This window comes from Eretmochelys imbricata, chromosome 10, assembly GCF_965152235.1.
Source record: "Eretmochelys imbricata isolate rEreImb1 chromosome 10, rEreImb1.hap1, whole genome shotgun sequence".
In the NCBI taxonomy this organism is placed as follows: Eukaryota; Metazoa; Chordata; order Testudines; family Cheloniidae; genus Eretmochelys; species Eretmochelys imbricata.
This window is the reverse complement of record NC_135581.1, coordinates 80934112-80953271: the sequence shown is the minus strand read 5'-3', so window position 1 is coordinate 80953271 and position 19160 is coordinate 80934112. Positions and strand designations below refer to the sequence as shown.

Genomic DNA, 19160 nt, shown 5'->3' with positions numbered 1-19160 from the left:
GGAAGTGCTCTCATTCCTGGACCTCTGGAACATGGCATGCAATGACTTTAGAGCAGCGGTTCTCAAACTGTGGGTTGGGACCCCAAAGTAGGTCGCAACACCATTTTAATGGGGTCGTCAAGGCTGGCGTTAGACTGGCTGGGGTCCAGGGCCAAAGCCCGAGCCCAGCATCTGGGGCCAAAGCTGAAGACTGAAGGCTTCAGCCCTGGGTGGCGGGGGCTCAGGTTACAGGCCCCCCTGCCTGGGGCTGAAGCCCCAGTTTTGGCACCCCCACCCCCAGCACAGGGTGGCAGGGCTCAGGTTTTGGCTTTGGCCCTCCCACCCAGGACAGCGAGGGCTTGGGCGGGCTCAGGCTTTGGTCCCCCCTCTTGGGGTCGTGTAGTAATTTTTATTGTCAGAAGGGGCTCATGGTGCAGTGAAGTTTGAGAACCCCTGCTTTAGAGAGACCTCCTCCTCTGAACCTGGCACAGCTGAACGATCCAACATCTTGGCATGGATCATTGAATTCATCCCCTCCTCCCATACTACGCAAAGGCATCATGTAAGGGGCTGCACGGGGCTTGGAGGGGGCAGGGCAGTTCAGCCTACCCTTGGTGGCTGCTCTTCCAGCCTGGAACAGGGCCTGCAACTGTGAGTGCCACTTACATGGGGGGTCATGGGCACTCATTCGTGTATTTTAGACCCAAGGCCACAGTCTCACCACCCCGATCCATGCACTAGGCTCTCCTGTTGTGCACAGTTAATGTTAACTGAGAGAGAAAGTGAAACTAACCATCTTTGCACCCGTAAGTTACACATTCCTCAGCTGCTTTAAAGCAGAGAACACCCCCGCAACATGAACCAGGAACCAAAGAGCAGATGCGTTTGGCAGCTCACTGCGTTTCTGATCACACGTGCTCAGCGGGTTAGGATTTAAGGGATAGCACCCCTTAGCCCCCTGAATCCCTTTGCCCCCTGGGTCCCGCTGCCATGCACGGTGACTCTCGCGGGCTGGCTTTAGTTCCTCCTGCCCATTGTGGATTTAGACTTTGCGACTGTGCCGAACACTCTCAGGGAGGGAGACTCGCTAACACCACAGCAATGAGGGGCAGGAAGGATTGATCAGACCACCCCGAGCTAGTCAGGACTAGGGGTTAGGGGGCCTGCACAAAGGGTTAAACACCTCCCTGGGCTAATGACCTGGCTCACAAACCCTTCCCTCGCCCAGCTATTTCCACCCCACTCACCCTAATCTTTTCCCCCCAGCCCAGCTGTTCCCCACATGCTTGTACTCCTGGGTCTTTCCACTCAGTCCTCTCCCTTCATCCTCTTCCCAGGCAGGGTAGGAGCTGGTATCTGGAGTGGTCTCTTTCTCAGGTCCCTCCTGGACCCTGGCATCCCCCAGAGGGGAGGGGAGGGGGCTGCAGGTCCTGCCTGTTATGGGGACTGGTGCAGTAGCCGGATTCTATCTGCACCCCTCCCCTCTCCCACTGCTGCCTGCTTACTCTGCAGGTGCCCTTCAGCTGTTCCCCACTGACAATACGTCACTATAGGCTTAAAAATAGTACCGGGTTTGAGGAAACTCCTGCACTGTAGCCGTCTATAACCTGTCAGGATAGTCACAACGACATTAGCAGGCTGAGTGTGTCGCTTTTGACTCAGTGACTCGATATGCTTCTCGACTCAGTGAGAATTTAACAAATAGGTTTGACTAGATTCCCGGCTCAGGACAGGACCGGAGTAGCCAGGGATCTTTTAATCTCCCCTCCCACCCAAACTCCTACCTTTGTTTCCTCACTCTCAGGTTATACAGTATTAATGCAGACTTTGATTTCCCTTCCTGGAAACCTTTAACTAAATAAAGCAGGAATGACCCAGCACTGCTCGGTTTTAACCTACCTACAGCTGAGACGGACTTCAATGCATATCTGCCAATTCTTCAGCATCTCCCCCTGCCTGGCAGCATGGCCCAGGGCTCTCCAAGCCTGCCAGGTTCTGATCGCCATCTGTGTCTGCTGGTAGCAGCGAGGCTTGGCGACCTTCAGTGCTGCGCAGGATCAAGACCAAAGGGTGTCTCTCTGCAGCTTCTTTGCTCCGCAGAGCTCAAGGGAAGACTCATTTTGCTGGCGGGGCAGCTTGCCGATAACTCTGTGATGTGAAGCAGGCAAACCTGCAAAGATAAGAGATGCTGGCATCAGTTCTTGTACCTGGCAGCTCCCTGGTTCTGCGTTTCTTTTCAGGCACCCCAAAATGGGACCTGTTCAGTGAACATTCAGTTGCATTTGGCAGCTTGTCCAGCACTATCTAATGACCCCTTGAGTGGAAAGTGTCTAGGCAAGTGTAGAACGTACTGGACTTTGGTGACTCACCCACGCTCCTCCATTATTTTTGCATGCTACATCCAGTCTGGTGTCTGTCGCACCTTATGTCCTTTGTAACACAACTCACTAATTCTCTTCTGATACTCAGGTAGCAAACAATGCAATAGGTGTGCAGAATCTTTTTGAACTAAAGCTGGTTTTTACCTCCTGGAATTCTTTGGCTAAATCCTTGTTATTTATATCCGTCACATCGTATTACACCCTAGTGTGGCACAACCCAAGTGTAAATGAAGTGTTCTTCACAAAAACCCCGAAATAAAAGCATTTGTGTATGGCTGGAAGTAGTTATTGAACCAGTTCTGTTCTTTATGGGAGGTGGGTGCCCAGCTGGTTGGAAAAAGCACACACAGTGGTGGTTCACAGTCAAGCGGGAAGGGCATATCGAATGGGGTCCCCCAGAGATCGGTCCTAGGTCTGGTTCTATCCAATATCTTCATAAATGATTTGGATAGTGGCATAGAGAGTACACTTATGAAGTTGGCAGACGATACCAAGCTGGGAGGGCTTACAAGTAGTTTGGAGGACAGGATTAGAATTCAAAATGATGAACACAAACTGGAGAAATGGTCTGAAATAAGTCGGATGAAATTCAATAAGGACAAAGGCAAAGAGGAATAATCAATTGCACAAATACACATACAAAATAGAAATGACTGTCTAGGAAGGAGTACTGCAGAAAAGGATCTGGGGGTCATAGTGGATCACAAACTAAATACGAGTCCACAGTGTGATGATATTGCAAAAAAAGCGAACCTCACCGTATTAGCAGGAGTGTTGTAAGCAAGACATGAGAAGAAATTCTTCCGCTTTACTCAGTACTGATAAGGCCTCAACTGTCCAGTTCTAGGCACCACACTTTGGGAAAGATGTGAACAGACTGGAGAAAGTCCAGAGGAAGGCAACAAAAATTATTAAAGGTCTAGAAAACATGACGCAGGACGAAAGATTGAAAAAATTGGGTTTGTTTAGTCTGGAGAAGAGAAGACAGAGGGAACATGATAATGGTTTTCAAGTACATAAAAGGTGGTTACACGGACAAAGGAGAAAAATTGTTCTAGTTAATCTCAGGATAGGACAAGTAACAATGGGCTTAAATTGCAGCCAGGGTGGTTTAGGTTAGTGATTAGGAAACAGTTCCTAACTGTCAGGGTAGGTAAGCAATGGAACAAATTACCTAGGGGAGTTGTGGAATCTCCATCGTCGGAGATTTTTAAGAGCAGGTTGGACAAACACCTGTCAGGGATGGTCTAGAGAATACTTAGTCCTGCCTCAGTTCCAGGGATTGGGCTAGATGATCTATTAAAGTCCCTTCCTCTCTTACCTTTCTATGATTTTAAGATCTTTGGCCTAAAAGAACGTAAGGGCCCATCTACTGTACATTGTACGTATAACCAAGCCAGAGGACTAATTTGCAGCACAGCTGGAACTGGCCTAAAGATTGGAAATGTGCCGCAATCAAGCAAATATTTTGTTACTAGGTCACAGGCTCAATTGTAATTGTAGCATAGACAAGGTCCTGGGTGGCTGGGCCTCATTCCCACTCATTCATTGTGCGATTGCCAGATTTTTCTTTATAAAGCATTGACAGCATCCAAGGGCCTGTACAAACAGGCGAGATGACACCATTTGTGCACTGAGAGTCTTACAATGTAAGTGGGTAACATATAGGCAAGGGGAGAGGCAGATGCTCAGATTCACTCTTTTGCAGGTGAAACACCAAACCATTTAGTATATTCAGACCCTGCACACAATGCTGTATGTAGCCTGACATGCACGAAACATCAGGCTTCTGAGGGTTCCTTTAGACTGGTTTGAAAACCTTAGCTGGATGGATAAAGACCAGCCACATTCGAGGTCTTAAATTCCTTATCACTTCAGTGTAAGGGGCGGGGGAAGGGCGTAGCGGAGAGGCAGTTGAAAATGTTGCTTACATTTTTTCCACAAAAAACTGCTTTTTGAACAATATGAAACGGCATCTCAGACAATTTCTGTATCCTTCAAACTCCCATTTTTCCACAGATCAATTCAAAACCAATCATTTTAAATATTGGATTTTTGCCCTTCTCTGGGCTTGGAAGAGGACAAAACATGGGAAAACTTGCATTTTGATTCCATCCAGTTTGAACAGAAATACATGTTTGGTTTCAAGTTTTCATCAAAAAGTTGGGAAAAAACAAAAAATCGAACATTTTTGTTCAAAGTAATTCCTGTTTTTCAGCCAACCCTGAGACTGTAGCTTTACACTTGTAAAGTGTTTCTTTACAATGTATAGTAAAGGCCTGGACGTAGATCCACCCCTTCCCTCCACTTTCAATATTTTTTCTGACCCCTCCCCCCATATTATATTTTTATATTTATATCTATCTATCTATCTTCTTAGGAATATATATCTATGGGTTTTCCTAAGCAGAGAGCTGGGAAGGGGACTTTCAATCCTGAAGAATGTTTGCTCCAAGTGGTTTCATTAAATAAATATTAAAACTCTCTGGTCTGTTTTGAACAGTCTCAAAATCACCTCCCCTTTCTCTGATGTCAAATCTACTAACTCTCTAGACTTCCACAGAGCATTTAGGGGCAGATAAGACCTGCCACCTTTGCAATGTTTAAAAAAAACCCCAAAACGAAGCACATCTTTCAATCCTCCTTTATACACCCTAAAGGCAGACAAGACTAATTCTAGTCACCTTTTGAACAACTGGCCAGTCGGGATATAATCATCTTCATCATTTACAGAGTAAAACCTGTTGCAATTTGCTCATAGAGCACTCAATTCAAAAACTAACTTCCTCTCTTGCCCAGCAGCAAAACCCTATCAAGAGTGAATTATATATAAATAAATACCCCCTTCTGTCCCTTCTAAACAACCTCATTAGATATTAGTGATTCTGTGGGCTTGTCTCTAAGTGTTGGTATTTAAGCACAGCATGAGGTGCATTGCACTCTATTGGGGATTACCAAGCCTTTTATACTCAACCTGGAGTTGTTTCATTATTGAGTCTGACCTAAGGCTGAAGGCGACCGCAAATTAGACAGAGGAAGAGTCTGCCCCCGGTTTCCTGCTCCTTTATAAACGCTCCTTCAAGAATTCTGAAATTGTAAGCTTGTGGCAGGAGCAATCTTTTGATTAGAACAGTGTGTGTGTGCCTATCTGATTAACAGCTGTTGCTGGTAGTTGGAATCCAACCCCCAGCATGGATCAGGTCTTGTATCCATGGCAGCAGGGTATTTATTACAGTTCCTACCACTCTCCACCCAGGATTGGCGGACTTTAGCCCTTAATCATATCGAAAAGTAGGAGAACACAGGGACTGACTCTCTGACCAGCTGAAATAAAACAAAGGGGGGGGGGAGATTCCTTAACAAATGGTGAGTGACAAACGTTTTTGATCTATTTGAAACCTACCTTATTGTGCTACATTCAGAAATTGAACATTTTTTCCTCCCCTCCTTCCTTTTTCCGCTACAGGCAAAATTTCTGTCCCAGGATCAAATTAATGGTACGTACCGTTGCTTTTTAATGAGCAGGATCAGTTTAACAAGTTTACCGCTAACAGCGTTTCTCATTAAAGGGTCTCATTCTGGGGAATTTACTTCGTTGTTTAACATTCTCATAATTCTTGAGGTGAACTGTCTCTGCTAGCTAATGTTTTTTAAAAGGGAACATTAGATGCAGTCAGCCGGAGACGTCCTCTCTGCAGTTGGCTGCTGGGGGTGGGGTGCGGTGCGGTTTGGGCTAGCAAAGGAAAGGGAGCAAGAAACTGGAATATCTTACAAACCATTTGTATGTATCGTTCTTAAAAACTAAGAATGCTGGATTTCACGGGGAAAGAGGTTTAACTCCCCGCCCCCAACCCTTTAACATTACATCTCTGGACAAATAAGGGAGAGAGAATATTTGAAGCAATAATTGGAGATACTGACGCAGTACTGTAAAGCTTTGGACCTTAAGCAAACCCCTAGAAAGGCAGGGGAAGGCTGGTTTGTTGAGCAAAGCACGGGACCGAGTCAGGAGAGCCAAGTTCTAATTCCCACTTCTTCCTGCGTGACCCTTGGCAAGTCACTTACCACCTCTCTGTGTTTCCCTCTCTCAAAATGCCCACAGCAGCGATCTGCCTTATTAACCACTTGGAAAGAGCAGCGGGATCCTTGAATGGGAGGCAAAATAGAAACCTTGGTTTGATGATATGAACCCGGGGTGGGGGAGCAGGCCCAGGGATTGGAGGGTGCTGATTTGGAGAGGTAGTAGGCAGACAGCTAAGACAGGGGATACCTGAGGGGGGGGGCAAATGGCATGCGGCAAGCAGCTGCCACTGGCCCTGCACAATACCGGCCGGCGAGGGGGATCGGAAAGGGTGGGAGAAAGTCAGGGTAGGGAGGAGCTGCAGAGCCAGCTCTGAGACGTGCTGGAAATCTTTCATCTCTGAGCCAGCCCACCCAAGCCACTTAGTTCTTCACCCTGACCCACCAGGAAAGCACTGGGGGCGGGGCACACAAAACTTTGGCCTTTGAGCAGCATCAGTTGATCCCAAGCTGTTTACCGGAAACATCTTTTGAAAGGAGAATCACATACAACTAGGACAGGCTTCCTTACCCCCCGGGTACAGGCTCCTGCCCTTTGGAGCCCATCTCTTAGCTGGAGCTGGTCTCAGGGAAGGTACGTCCGCGGTATTGTCCACTCAGCCAGACACAAAACTCTGCACTTTAACTCCAGGAAAGAGCTCGTCACAATCCAATCCCCATCACGAGCACTTACGGGATAGAAAGAGGTTGGGCTCTACATAGCCCCTGGCACCCTCAAGGTAGCTCAAGGCACTGTACAAATTCCTAAGTCTAACGCTGGCGTGTGTCAGGGCGAGTAGCCAACAGGGCAGCCTACAAGCTCCCATTGCCCAGGACAGCGGGATCTGCTGCTAAGGTTATTTTTAGAAAACTATCTGGAGTTCAGAATGCAATTCACAAAACACAGCAGAACTAATGCGAACACGACAGCAGGCCGGTCAGTGGCGTCTCCTCTAGGGCCGGCAGCAGCCACCCATTCTGTCTGCAGACTGGCCAAGGTCAGTAGAGCGCAGTCTCAGGGCAAGGCCTCCAAATGCTTGTGAGTGCAGTAAAAAGAACTAAAGAGGACGCGTTTCCACCAGTCCCCCATTGTGTGACGCACCTTACGTTTCTCAAAACAATGACCCAGCACCAAGCACATTGCTGGCATTGTCTCTCGGGGTGAAATCCTAGCCCCACGAAGTCAAGGGAAGGTTAGCCATTCACTCTAAGAGGGCCAGGATTTCACCTCTAGAGACCAAGCAGGGTCTGGGCTCGCCTTTGGCCTGGGATTGCGTGGGCTACCCACCCCCTTGGGATGGGCTAGACCATTGCTGGGGGCCTGACTAGCATAGCCCCAGTGTAAAACCTACCTCAGCTCTTCCTTCTCCTGGGAATAAATGGCATCCGCACCAATGTTCAAATTCAGAAGGTACACTGGAAAGAGCAGCACGGCCCATCGGCCACCCCAAAGCACACACACAGCGAGCAAGTTTCATAGTCCCCACAAGGCACAAGAGTCTTCATCTCATCCAAAGGACGGGCGTTGAACATGGTGCATATCCTCCCCCTCCCCACAGGACACCCCGGCCACATGGGCACGAGCTCTGATCCTGGTGAGAGACTTGAACAAAGGATGCTCCAGCCCAGAAGCAAGAGCGCTACCAAACGAGCCCTACAGACACTAATTATTGCTGCTGGAAAATTCAACAGGGGAGATTTTTGACAGGGAGTCGCACCCACGCACCCAGTCAGCCCGTATTTAAAAGCCTGGTTGCACAAACTAAAAAAGCACTTGACCCTAAACAAACAATTCAATGGGTGCTGAGGTGGTCTATATGTAGTAGGCAAAGGCAATGGGTCAGTGGTTGGACGGAGGTCTGGGAGTTGAAAGCTGGCTTCTACCCCCAATCTCTGCAATGGACTTGCTTTTGTTCAGTCTTTGCATTCAGATCAAAATCTGTCCAGCTGCACTCTACAGCCCTAATTAACAGCAGAGAGTAACCAGCCCGCGAAAACCAACATACGGGCTTATCTAATTGCACAACAGAAAGCACCGAGATCAGGCTGCTGGAAAGCAATAGGGAAGCTCGCTTATTGCTAAAGCACTGGCCTGCTCCATCAGCCCAACTAGTTAAAATCCAGACTCACTTTATTAGATAAAGGAGTTGACCTTTCGAAATTCATGATCCATCTTCACCAACAAATTGACTGTTCTTTAGCCTAATCTATGGAGATAGGTCCTTACGGTCTCAGTCGTCTCAATGAAATCGGCTACTAGCCAGATCCTCACAGAGCTGGGGCAAGGTTTTAACCATCTTCTCACACCAGCCATCTATTTTCTATGACTCCATGGCTGTGAAGTTTTCACCTTTACTCCAGCCTCTGCCACGGAATCTAAATTCTTATTTCTAGCCCTTAAAGCTGTCAGGGGAACCTTTGAATGCAACCGACACAGTGAAAGTCTGCCAGAGTCTCCATGCACAACAAAGCTGAGGAGAACTGCTCCCATTCATCCCAGGGCAGCGTTAATCTTGAGTTCTGTTTCCATCATGAGGATATTGGGAAGAGGGTGGGGAAAAGGTTAGCAAGACTAGCGTATATATTTGTTTTGCCGTAGCCTTGGTCATGGGCCAGGATCTCATTGTGGTAAGTGCTCTGCAAACAAAAAACATGGACCTTACCACAGAGATCACCCCTACCCCACAGAATTGTATTTTGGCTTGGTAGTAGGTCGCAGCGTCACGACCAATTTCTTTCAGTACAATTTAAAATGACATCACAGCACGGTGTGTCTAGTTCCCTATTTTCTCTTTGTTCATTTCCTTAGGCTTGTCATCCAGCCATGGGTCCTTTGGGAATCGGAGGGAAAAGGAGTCAGGGAAGTGAGCCGTTTGTCTCTGTAGGTTTCTCTTAGTTGTTCAGAGAATGTCGGTCAATTGTTTCAACACCACCGTCCTCTTCTCATTAGTATTCCACCCAGTAGATTTAGACAGTTAAGTGTTTAAAAAGCTATTTCCCAAGCAGAGATCCTTTGCCGCTCTGATGAATGTTTAGGAGCTCAAGAACTCCATAGCTCATTAGTCTGAATATATTAAAGGAGGCTTGAGTTGCTAGGGCTCATGGAATTCACTGTTCTGTACTACTCCGAACAGGGGTTTGTTCCCAGGACCATCTAGAGACTCCCTAACGTCTCACCACTGTTACAGGGTCATAGAATCATAGCACTGGAAGGGACCTCAAGAGGTCATCTAGTCCAGTCTGCTGCACTCATGGCAGGACTAAGTATTATCTAGTCCATCCCTGACAAGTGTGTGTCTAACCTGCTCTTAAAAATCTCCAATGATGGAGATTCCACAACCTCCCTAGACAATTTACTCCAGTGCTTAACTACCCTGACGGTGAGGAAGTTTTTCCTAATGTCCAACCTAAATCTCCTTTGCTGCAATTTAAGCCCATTGCTCCTTGTCCTATCCTCAGAGGTTAAGAAGAACAATTCTTCTCCCTCCTCCTTGTAACAGTCTTTTGTGTACTTGAAAACTGTTATGTCCCCTCTCAGTCTTCTCTTTTCCAGACTAAACAAACCCAATTTTTTCAATCTTCCCTCGTAGGCCATGTTTTCTAGACCTTTAATCATTTTTGTTGCTCTTCTCTGGACTTTCTCCAGTTTGTTCACATCCTTCCTGAAATGTTGCGCCCAGAACTGGGCACAATACTCCAGTTGTGGCCTAATCAGCATGGAGTACAGTAGAAGAATTACGTCTCGTGTTTTGCTTACAACACTCCTGCTAATATATCCCAGAATGATATTTGCTTTTTTTTTTTTTTGCAACAGTGTTGCACTGTTGACCCATACTTGGCTTATGGTCCACTCTGACCCCCAGATCCCTTTTCACAGTACTCCTTCTTAGGCAGTCATTTCCCATTTTGTATGCGTGCAACTGATTGTTCCTTCCTCAAACAAAGTACTTTGCATTTGTCCTGATTGAGTTTCATCCTATTTACTTCAGACCATTTCTCCAGATCATTTTGAATTTTAATCCTATCCTCCAAAGCACTTGCAACCCCTCCCAGCTTGGTATTGTCCACAAACTTTATAAGTGTACTCTCTATGGCATTATCTAAATCATTGGTGAAGATACTGAGCAGAACCGGACCCAGAACTGATCCCTGTGCGACCCCACTCGTTATGCCCTTCCAGCGTGACTGAGAACCACTGATAACTTCTTGAGGTCCCTTCCAACCCTACATTTCTGTGATGGGAGCTAGCTGCACTATGAGCCACTAGAGAAGCTAGAAGGAAAAGGCCATCCACCACTTTGACCACAAGTTCAGGAGCTGAATTTAAGGACAAGCCTCAACAGCTCCTTTTCTCTACTCCCTTCTCCTCTTTGGAAAGGTCTAGTACACACACACACACACACACACACACACACACACACACACACACACACACACACACACACACACACACACACACACACACACACACACACACACACACACACACAGTGTTCAGGTAGTCATCTGATGCTTTAGCTACAAGGGTTGATGAAATGCTGGAAGAGCTAAAACTCTGACCAAGTCAGTTGGTCATTTTGCAGGTTTAAATAATCTAGCTGCTTTTTCCTCCTGACTAGTAGACTGCAGGGAAATTTCACTTTCAAACTAAGGCAATATTGGATGGCAACACACACTGTTTTTTGTTTTTAAACTAGAATTCAAGGAATGCTTTTCTCTATACGATAAGAAACAAAAAGGCAAGATAAATGCCAGTGACCTGATCACAGTGATGCGGTGCTTGGGAACCAGCCCAACTCTGGGAGAGGTAGAGAGACATCTTCAAGGACATAAAATTGGTAAGTAAAATAAATCTGGACCACGAGGATTATTAAAACAAGGCAGGTGACATGTAGAGCTCTCAATCTGACAATAACCAAGTGATAAGTAAGTCTAAAATGTTCAACAAGGAGGACCCCACCCAAACTAGCAGAAGAGGAAGAAGTTGGACATGATGGTCCTTGCTAAGACTCACCTTTTCTGCTGTTGAGACGCTATAGTAATAAAAATGAGCAAGGCAGGAATCTAGGTAGATCGGGGTCTAAGATGAGACAGCCTAGGCAATACAGGGTAACCAGAACTTGGGCACAAGAGGGGTCAGATGTGCTGGATGATGGATAGGAAGGGCACATTTAGAAGACTTCACAGACAAGTCAAGCACAGGTATCAAAATGGTGCCCTAAGGACATCAAGAGGAGTGGGGAAAGGAGACATGCTTAAGAACCCTGTGCTGTCACAGTTGTGTGGAGCTGCAGCCCTCCCGAGATCAGAGAGTCCCCTCAAACCAGGCTAGGAAGGGAACAAAAAAGGTCATTTTCAGCTCCAGATGTTTTATTCAATTGTCTCTAAAAAGCACAGACTGGGGGGGATCAAAGAAGAGTCATGAACTGAGGTGGTCTGCACCAATCCATTGTGGGGCAGGGGCTTTCCGAGTGTCTGACAAGGCTACAGAATTGTTATAGCTAAAGACCGGGCTCCTCCAACCACTGGGGGGGGAGCACCTATACCCGAATGAGCTGAAATGTGGTTCAGGCCCTTGCCCTGGGACAAAGGTTACTCCCCAGCCGTGCCCCCACGACGGGGCACGTGGCAGTGTACTCAGGCCGAGGCAGCACCACCACCAGTCTTAATGAGTCTTTCAATTCGTACTGGGCCCAAGGAGGGCACCCGCCCCGAACGCTGGGCGCCCTTAACCCTTGTTTTAAACGCCCCTCAGACCCGTGAAGAGCCAGACTCTCAATTAATCCTACACGGCCCTGATCCTTAGCACCACGTGCTGGGACCCAAAGGCGTTGCCATTAGCTAGCACGTTGAGATGCCTCCGAGCTCGGTGGAATGCAGGCAAGCCCTGGCTAACGGCCTGAAGGTGGACCTCCCACCTCACCGGCATGGCACAGGCCACGCACCGCGTGAGGGTCTCAGAAGGGAAGCAAGGCAATTCCTAGTTCGTAAGATGAGGATTGCCAAGGAGTAAGAGCGCGTCAGTCTGTGGAACAGCCCTGCAAGGCAGGGCCTCAGTGACGGACTAACTGCCTGGATCCGGTGCATACGAACAAGAAGAGACAACGAATCTAGCTCAGGGAAGTAGGCCGAGCTCTCAGAGGAAAGGGGAAGAGCGAAGGCCGGAGGAGGCTGGGCTGATGGGGCGCGTATATGCCACTAGCTAAACAAGAACGTTTGTTGCTTTGTGTCATGTTTCCAGACAGAAAGGCAGAAATGGATTTTTCCACTTTCCTGACCATCATGTACAGGCAAAGGCAGCAGGAAGACCCTGAGAAGGAAATCCTGGCAGCCCTGGCAATGACAGACAAGCAGAAGAAGGGTTTCATCACCGCTTCTGAGCTGAGAGCGAAACTCACCAGGCTCGGAGAAAAGCTCTCAGAGGACGAAGGTACAGCATCAAAGGGCAGCATAAGTTCAACACCTTTCTAACCCCCTCCTCTCCCTCCACCCAACCCCCACTGGAGTCAGAGATGAGATCACAAACACCTGTGGGTGGGTAGCATGTGACCTGCGTCCGCCAGTGATCTTCAACCTCAAAGGGCTGGGGCACACGCTTCATGGTAGAGCCAAGTCACAGGGGGTCACAATCCAATCACGGCACAGCGTGCTGACGTTGCGTCATGAGGCTTGCATTATGACATTGCGTTATCACAACTCTAGGTCATCACACTAATGCCACACATTGTTGCAACATTAGGGTATCACTGAGTTGCTCTTTGCAGCTTCACACAGTATTCTTTTGCTTTTCTTTTTACTCTCTTCTGATCCAACTAGTCATCGGTACCTTTCCTACATGAGGCAGAAGAGGAGTGCCAACCCAAATCACAAGGGCCACATACCGCTCCATAGCCCCAAGCTAAGGCTTTGATCTAAATCACAAACAAGCCGCTGCCTTATTCTCCATAAATATTTTGTTCATCTCAGGTTAAAGTTGGCTGGAGGCTAGGAAGAAGTAGAGAGGAGTTACTCACCTGGCAGCAGATAGAACAGAGCCACACTCTTGGGGGATCAAGCCTTAGGCCTACCCTTAAAATACAACCAAGGGAGCACAAAAGGGGGAAGGCGAACCCTGCCGTGAGGGGGGCTGATTACCCAGGCCCGCCATCGCCAGACGGGGAAGCAGTAAATCTGGCCAGACAAAGGAGGTACCTTGCCACAATCCTTAGTCAAAAATCTGCCCCCAGCAATTACAAGAGCTCTCAGGGGGCATCAAAAATTATCTGAAGAAGTTTTTATGGGACTGATTTTACCTCAGCCTTTTACAATCCTCTGAAAAGCTTTTTCTGCTTCAAATGTCATATGCATTGTCTGTGGACAGAAGCTTTTGGGGGGAGGGGGTCTAAATTTGAGAGAAATCAGACAAGCCATTTTTTGGAGATAGGCAGAGAAATGTGCCAAATGCCATCACACCAGGTAGCTCAAATGTTCATGGTACTTTATTACTCAAAAATGGATCCGCTGCACACTTCACATTTGGCTGCAGTTCTCTCAAAACTCTGGTGCATTTTGCCATATTCCAGGAAAGAGGCTCTCTAGCTTTGAAGTCACTCAATCCCTCTCTGTCGTGGTTCCTTGCTGTCCACTCTGCCTCGTCATCGGGGCAGTTGTCTTCAGGCTCGGGCTGCACCGAGGGGGGTGGGGCAAGTCCTACGTGGTCTGTGGCTCTGGGGCCATCTAGCAGAGGCAAGTACGCCATAGTAGTCTGGGGCTCCTGTCCCTAGCCTTGGGCAGCACAGTGCCCGATGTAGTCTCTAGCCCGCAGCCTCGCAGCTGGGGCTGATACCAATTAACGGGGCCGGGCTGATAACAGGCTGTAGCCTACGTCTCCAGGCCTCCGGCAGCCAAACACAGTCAATCGCCCAAGCCCTTTGGGGTGGGGCAGAGCAGGGAGCAGGCTTTAGCCTAAGCTTGGGGCTCAGGCAGCCAGCAAACGTACATCGTCTCAGGGTTCAGGTAGGGGTGAGCACCCACACAGTCTAGGGGGCTCCAACAAGGATTGAGCACCCAGCAGGCAGTCTAGGGTGCTGGCAGGGGTGTTCACGAAGCACAGGCCTCCTGGCCTAAGATGGGGAGTCGGCCACCCCGGGGCTGGGGTGCCAGGGGGACACAGGCCTGCCCTACTCCACTGCGTTCCAGCCCAGGACCCTAACAGTGGCAGAGGGGTCTGGCACTGGGTCAGTGGGGATCCAGCCGCAACATGCCGACCCAGACGCGGTCATCCCTGTAGCTGGCCGGTTGTCGGCTGCCCCTGGGCTACTTCCTAACTCCCCGGGGTTTGGTATCTCTGGTCTCCACCGGTCCTCGGGCTACACAGCCGACGGTAGTCCCAGCAACTTCTCGTCTGGGTCCGTCCCGGATGCCTCAGCAAGGCAGGGGCGTCTGTCTCCTCTGCTGGCTCCAGCCCAACTGCGCTGCAGAGCCCTCCCTTTATACTTCCTGCCCCTCCCTTGTACGTCCGGTGAGGGGGTGGGGTGGATTTGGTTCCACCCACCAAAGGGAGCGTAGTGCTCCCTCACTCTCCAGTCCGGAGGGAGGCCACTTTACCTCACTACTGTCTCACATTAGGAACTTTAGAAAGACCCATCTAGAGTCTGGCAGATTTGGTAAGATTTGCTTAAAACCCAAGTCCACAGACTTTGTGTGCACATCCCCAGGCTCTTCACTGGCACAAGAACTGCCCTTCTTAATGCTAACGTGGAATTTAAATTTAATGAGTACACTCCCTCCATTTACCAGCATTAACTAAACCAGTTTTCAGGGAGATGTCTCAGCAAGGCAGTGCCCCTTTACATAGCCCAGTTAGAGTATTCTGGAATAGCAGCTTATACACATTTTTTCATCTAAAACAGGTTAGTTAAAACTCAAGTTATTGTTAAAGCTGAACAAAAAAAGTGAAAAATTCTGGAGGCATTAGCCAGAATTAAAAACATCCTAGGTTGTTCTGTACATCCTACGCACTTCACATTCATTTGAGAGCAGACACAGAGTTTGCCAGCCAAATTACAATGCACTATAGATTTTAATGAAGCAGGCAGTGGAATAAAGAATCCACTCAAGACCTTGGCTTGACACAATGAACTCTAACTTGTTAAGCTGCAATAAATATTTCATGCTGCAACGGACTCAATTTCAAAAGCCTCCGCTATGTTCAGTAACTACTGGCATGTGGCTTCATTTGTGGTGTTGCTTAAAGTGGGCTTTTAAAAGCCTTCATCTCTCCAGCAAAATATCATTTTCCATTTTCCAGACAGGAACGAACAAAAGTTACCGTGGTTCAGTATTCAAAATGCTGCTCTGCTTTGGCTGGGGTGGGGTTTGAAGTTTATCCGTTTTTCAAGGTGCATGGTTACCACGTGGATAGTCTCTTGTTTGAAAGCAGAAGTATTAGATCTCTTGATCACACAAAGAACAGTTACTTACCTTACAGTAACTATGGTTCTGCAAGATGTGTTGTCCAGGTGGATTCCACTCTTGTAGTCCTGGGAGGTAAGAGGGAACAGAGGCACAATTGGACCCACTCTGCTCTTGGGTTTTTTGGGGGGGGGAGGCAGGTGTGGCCCCAACACACACACACAGCTGACCGAAAGGATCTGCTCCTCGGCGTACGGGGCACACGCACAACGACACTATCTCTGCACAGCAACTAGACACCCGCGGCTGACCCGTGCCCCCTGACTCGGGCTCGTAGGGCTGTTTCCCTGCCAGAGCCCAGGCTTTGGGACCCTGTGGGGTGGGGGGTCCCAGAGCTCAGGCTCCGGTCCGAGTCTGGATGTCTACACTGCAATAAAACAGCCCCAAAGCCGGAGGGTTTTTCTTTGCTGTGTAGACGTCCCCCAAGAGCGGAATCCAGGTGGGCAATCCCTCCATCACACGGCACGGCTCCTTGCCTGCCTTCTTCCCCCAGAAATTACATGGACTCACCGTTTCCACAACGGTCCCTGTGCAGCACTCTATTTATAGCATCAGCAGTGCTTTCTGGCCCTCTCCTCAGGACCTGAGGGGAACAGAGGTCTCCCTGCCTTGAGGCCTCTATGTAACTGGGCCCACCTCCCTCTCCTTGGCGCTTCCTTCCTGCCTCTTTATCAGCCTTGGGCTAATTGGCTCCCAGCCAGCCAGCCTTATTGTCTAAATTACCCCCCTCAACTTTCCCAAGGGGAACTAATGAACATCAGAGTGATCAGAGTGCGGGTTCACCTGTTCACCCCCTGCACGAACTGAAATTGTATGGCCTGTGGTATCCAGGGGAGACTAGACGATTTAATGGTCCTTTCTGACCTTAAAAAAAAAAAAAAATCTATGGAACTGTCGCCCAAAACAATATCTGCCACAAAATCTCTAGACAGGCAAGGTGGGGAGGGTAATATCTGTTATTGGACCAACTGTTTGTGGTGAGAGAAGCTTTTGAGCCACACAGAGCTACAACTAGACTGCATACAAAGTCACTAGATTTTTTAAATATTAATTTTAACACCTACAGAAGAAATAGGCAAGCAACTAGATTCCTCTTCCCTCCTGCCATTTGAGAAGAGAAAGATGTCAAAGTCTCCCGTAGTGATTTGGTACAATATGCCGTGTTGGTCCCAGGATATTAGAGATGCAAAGTGTATTAGGTAATATCTTTTATTGGACCAGCTTCTGGTGGTGAGAGAGACACGCTTCCAAGCTTACACAGAGCTCTTCTTTAGGTCACAAGGAGAGCTGTCTCTAAGCTAAAAAGCTCATCCCTCTCACCAACGGCAGTTAGTCTAACAAAAGATATTCCCTCCCGCATCTTGTCTTTCTTGGTACAATATGACGTTGCAGTTGCATTTTCACACTGTCTCCTCTGTGAACATGTTTGACTGGCACTTTATTATTTGAACAGGATACTTGAAAATAGATAATCTAAAACAGATATATCTACTGCCCATTTGAATTGCTTAGTTTGGTGGGGAGGAGGGGGCAGCGTCCAATACTGAAGGTCAGAACATTCGATGTGTTGCCAAGACTTTTGCGCAGCCATGGTGAAAAGCATCAGCATTGCATCTCTGTCCCCCAAAGCCATTGGCTCGGCAATTTATCCCTAGCACACCGTTCATTATTGCATTGCTAGAGCTATATTATAACCAGAACTCTAAAGCCATCATGAAATTTCTCTTGGGTTCAAACACCGAGGGCCTGTCCATAGGACAAAATGGCACTGGCATTTCTAAGGTGTGAATTGAAGCCAATTTTGTTGGCTGAAATTGCAGTGCAATCCTCAGCATGGACACTTATTTTGGTTTGTGTGGTTTAGTTTAAGTCAATAGGGAATACGTTTAAATTAAACCCAAATAAGCCACTCACGCTGAAATAAGAGTGTGTCCGCACAGGGATTGCCCCCATTTAAAAATTGGTTAAAGTTAAACCTGTGAAAGTTTCCAATGTAGGTAAGGCCTGCGGGTCAGATCCTCACGTGGGGCAAGTCAGCTGAACTCCATGGGCTTTAAGAGAACTACAGTTTATTGTCAGCTGAGGAATGACCCTCTGTGCTTGTGTTTCCCAGTAAGCATCCACCTCTCCATGCCAAACTCTGAACTCAGTGTAGATCAGCCACTAATATTTCAAGTAACTAAATCAAATTTTGATTTAACAAAAGCCAGATTTTTAACAGTCATTTAAATAAAGGCAATTGAAGGAGGATGACACAGTACCTAAAATAAGTTGAACAGAGATGGTTACATTTTGTTATTTACAGTGGATGACCTTCTAAGAGAAGCTAACATTGCACCAAATGGGATCGTGAAATATGAAGAATTCATCCACACCATCACCCTTCCTCTTGCAGACTACTGAGTTTCAGAATGACGAGACTGCATCGGTAGGGAAATAGGCAAGCTTTTCCAGCTTACATTTTCCTGGATCACTTTTGGGCTCACTGGAATCAGCACTGCTTGCCTTTAAGGAGCAATGTTTTGCCTTATTAGATGGAAGTATTTATGTTTGAACAGGTTTTTCCCATTGCAAGGCCCGGCCACACCTTCCTCGTCAGTTGGAACGGAGTGTTCATGTCAAACACTGGATGTATTATTTTAAATGAATTGAATGCCATGTTATATTGCATAAAGCTTATCATGCTTACAAACCCACTCATTAGTAATTAGCATTTTAAAAACACGTTATACTTTAATGGGGACAGTTTTTCAGAGTAAAATCAGCTACCTACCTTAATGTCACAGGGAGATGGTTGTTCTTGAGAGTAAAAGGAAGAAAGAACAGCTATTTGGCCTGACTCTGTGAGCCTGTGGTAGCCAACTATTCCCTGTGTATAAGATATCCTAGGGTGCTTGACTATGCTACCCATAAACCTTGGCAAGTTTGGAACGACCATGCATATCGCTCGCACCACTGCCTGGATACACACAACCCACTGATCAATCGTCTTGCCGTTATGGAGAAGCCAAGCCAACACACCAGTGGGAAGGGGAGCTCAGGACCGTGTTGGCTATCTGGATGAGGACAGTGGTCAGGCAGATGTGAGTTCTTCCAAACAGAATCACAGCAACAGTGGTTACCGGGCTTACAGTGAACTGCGAGAAACAGGAGCCTTCCTATTACTCTGCAAGCGTGATAAGGGGTTCCCTGTGCAGCATAACTTTACTCATCCAGACTCTTGGGGAGTGGAGGACAAAGAGGAGCAAGATCTCCATACTACCATGCTTATGACCTTTCATTAATCAG

At 47.7% G+C, this 19160-nt stretch overlaps 1 protein-coding gene across 1 annotated transcript; it reads left to right on the top strand.

Annotated features, from left to right (window-relative positions):
- The first annotated feature begins 5607 nt into the window (after positions 1-5607).
- Positions 5608-18519, top strand: CALML4 (calmodulin like 4). The gene is made up of 5 exons (XM_077828539.1): positions 5608-5726; positions 5827-5857; positions 11117-11257; positions 12661-12849; positions 18178-18519. The coding sequence occupies exons 1-5, from the start codon at positions 5724-5726 to the stop codon at positions 18273-18275; spliced, it is 462 nt and encodes a 153-aa protein (XP_077684665.1). The 5' UTR covers positions 5608-5723; the 3' UTR covers positions 18276-18519.
- Positions 18520-19160: the final 641 nt, after the last annotated feature.

Coding starts and splice junctions, on each gene's coding strand:
- CALML4 (XM_077828539.1), top strand. Junction 5,858..11,116: donor GTCCCAGGATCAAATTAATG/GTACGTACCGTT, acceptor TTTTTAAACTAG/AATTCAAGGAATGCTTTTCT. Junction 12,850..18,177: donor AAAGCTCTCAGAGGACGAAG/GTACAGCATCAA, acceptor TGTTATTTACAG/TGGATGACCTTCTAAGAGAA.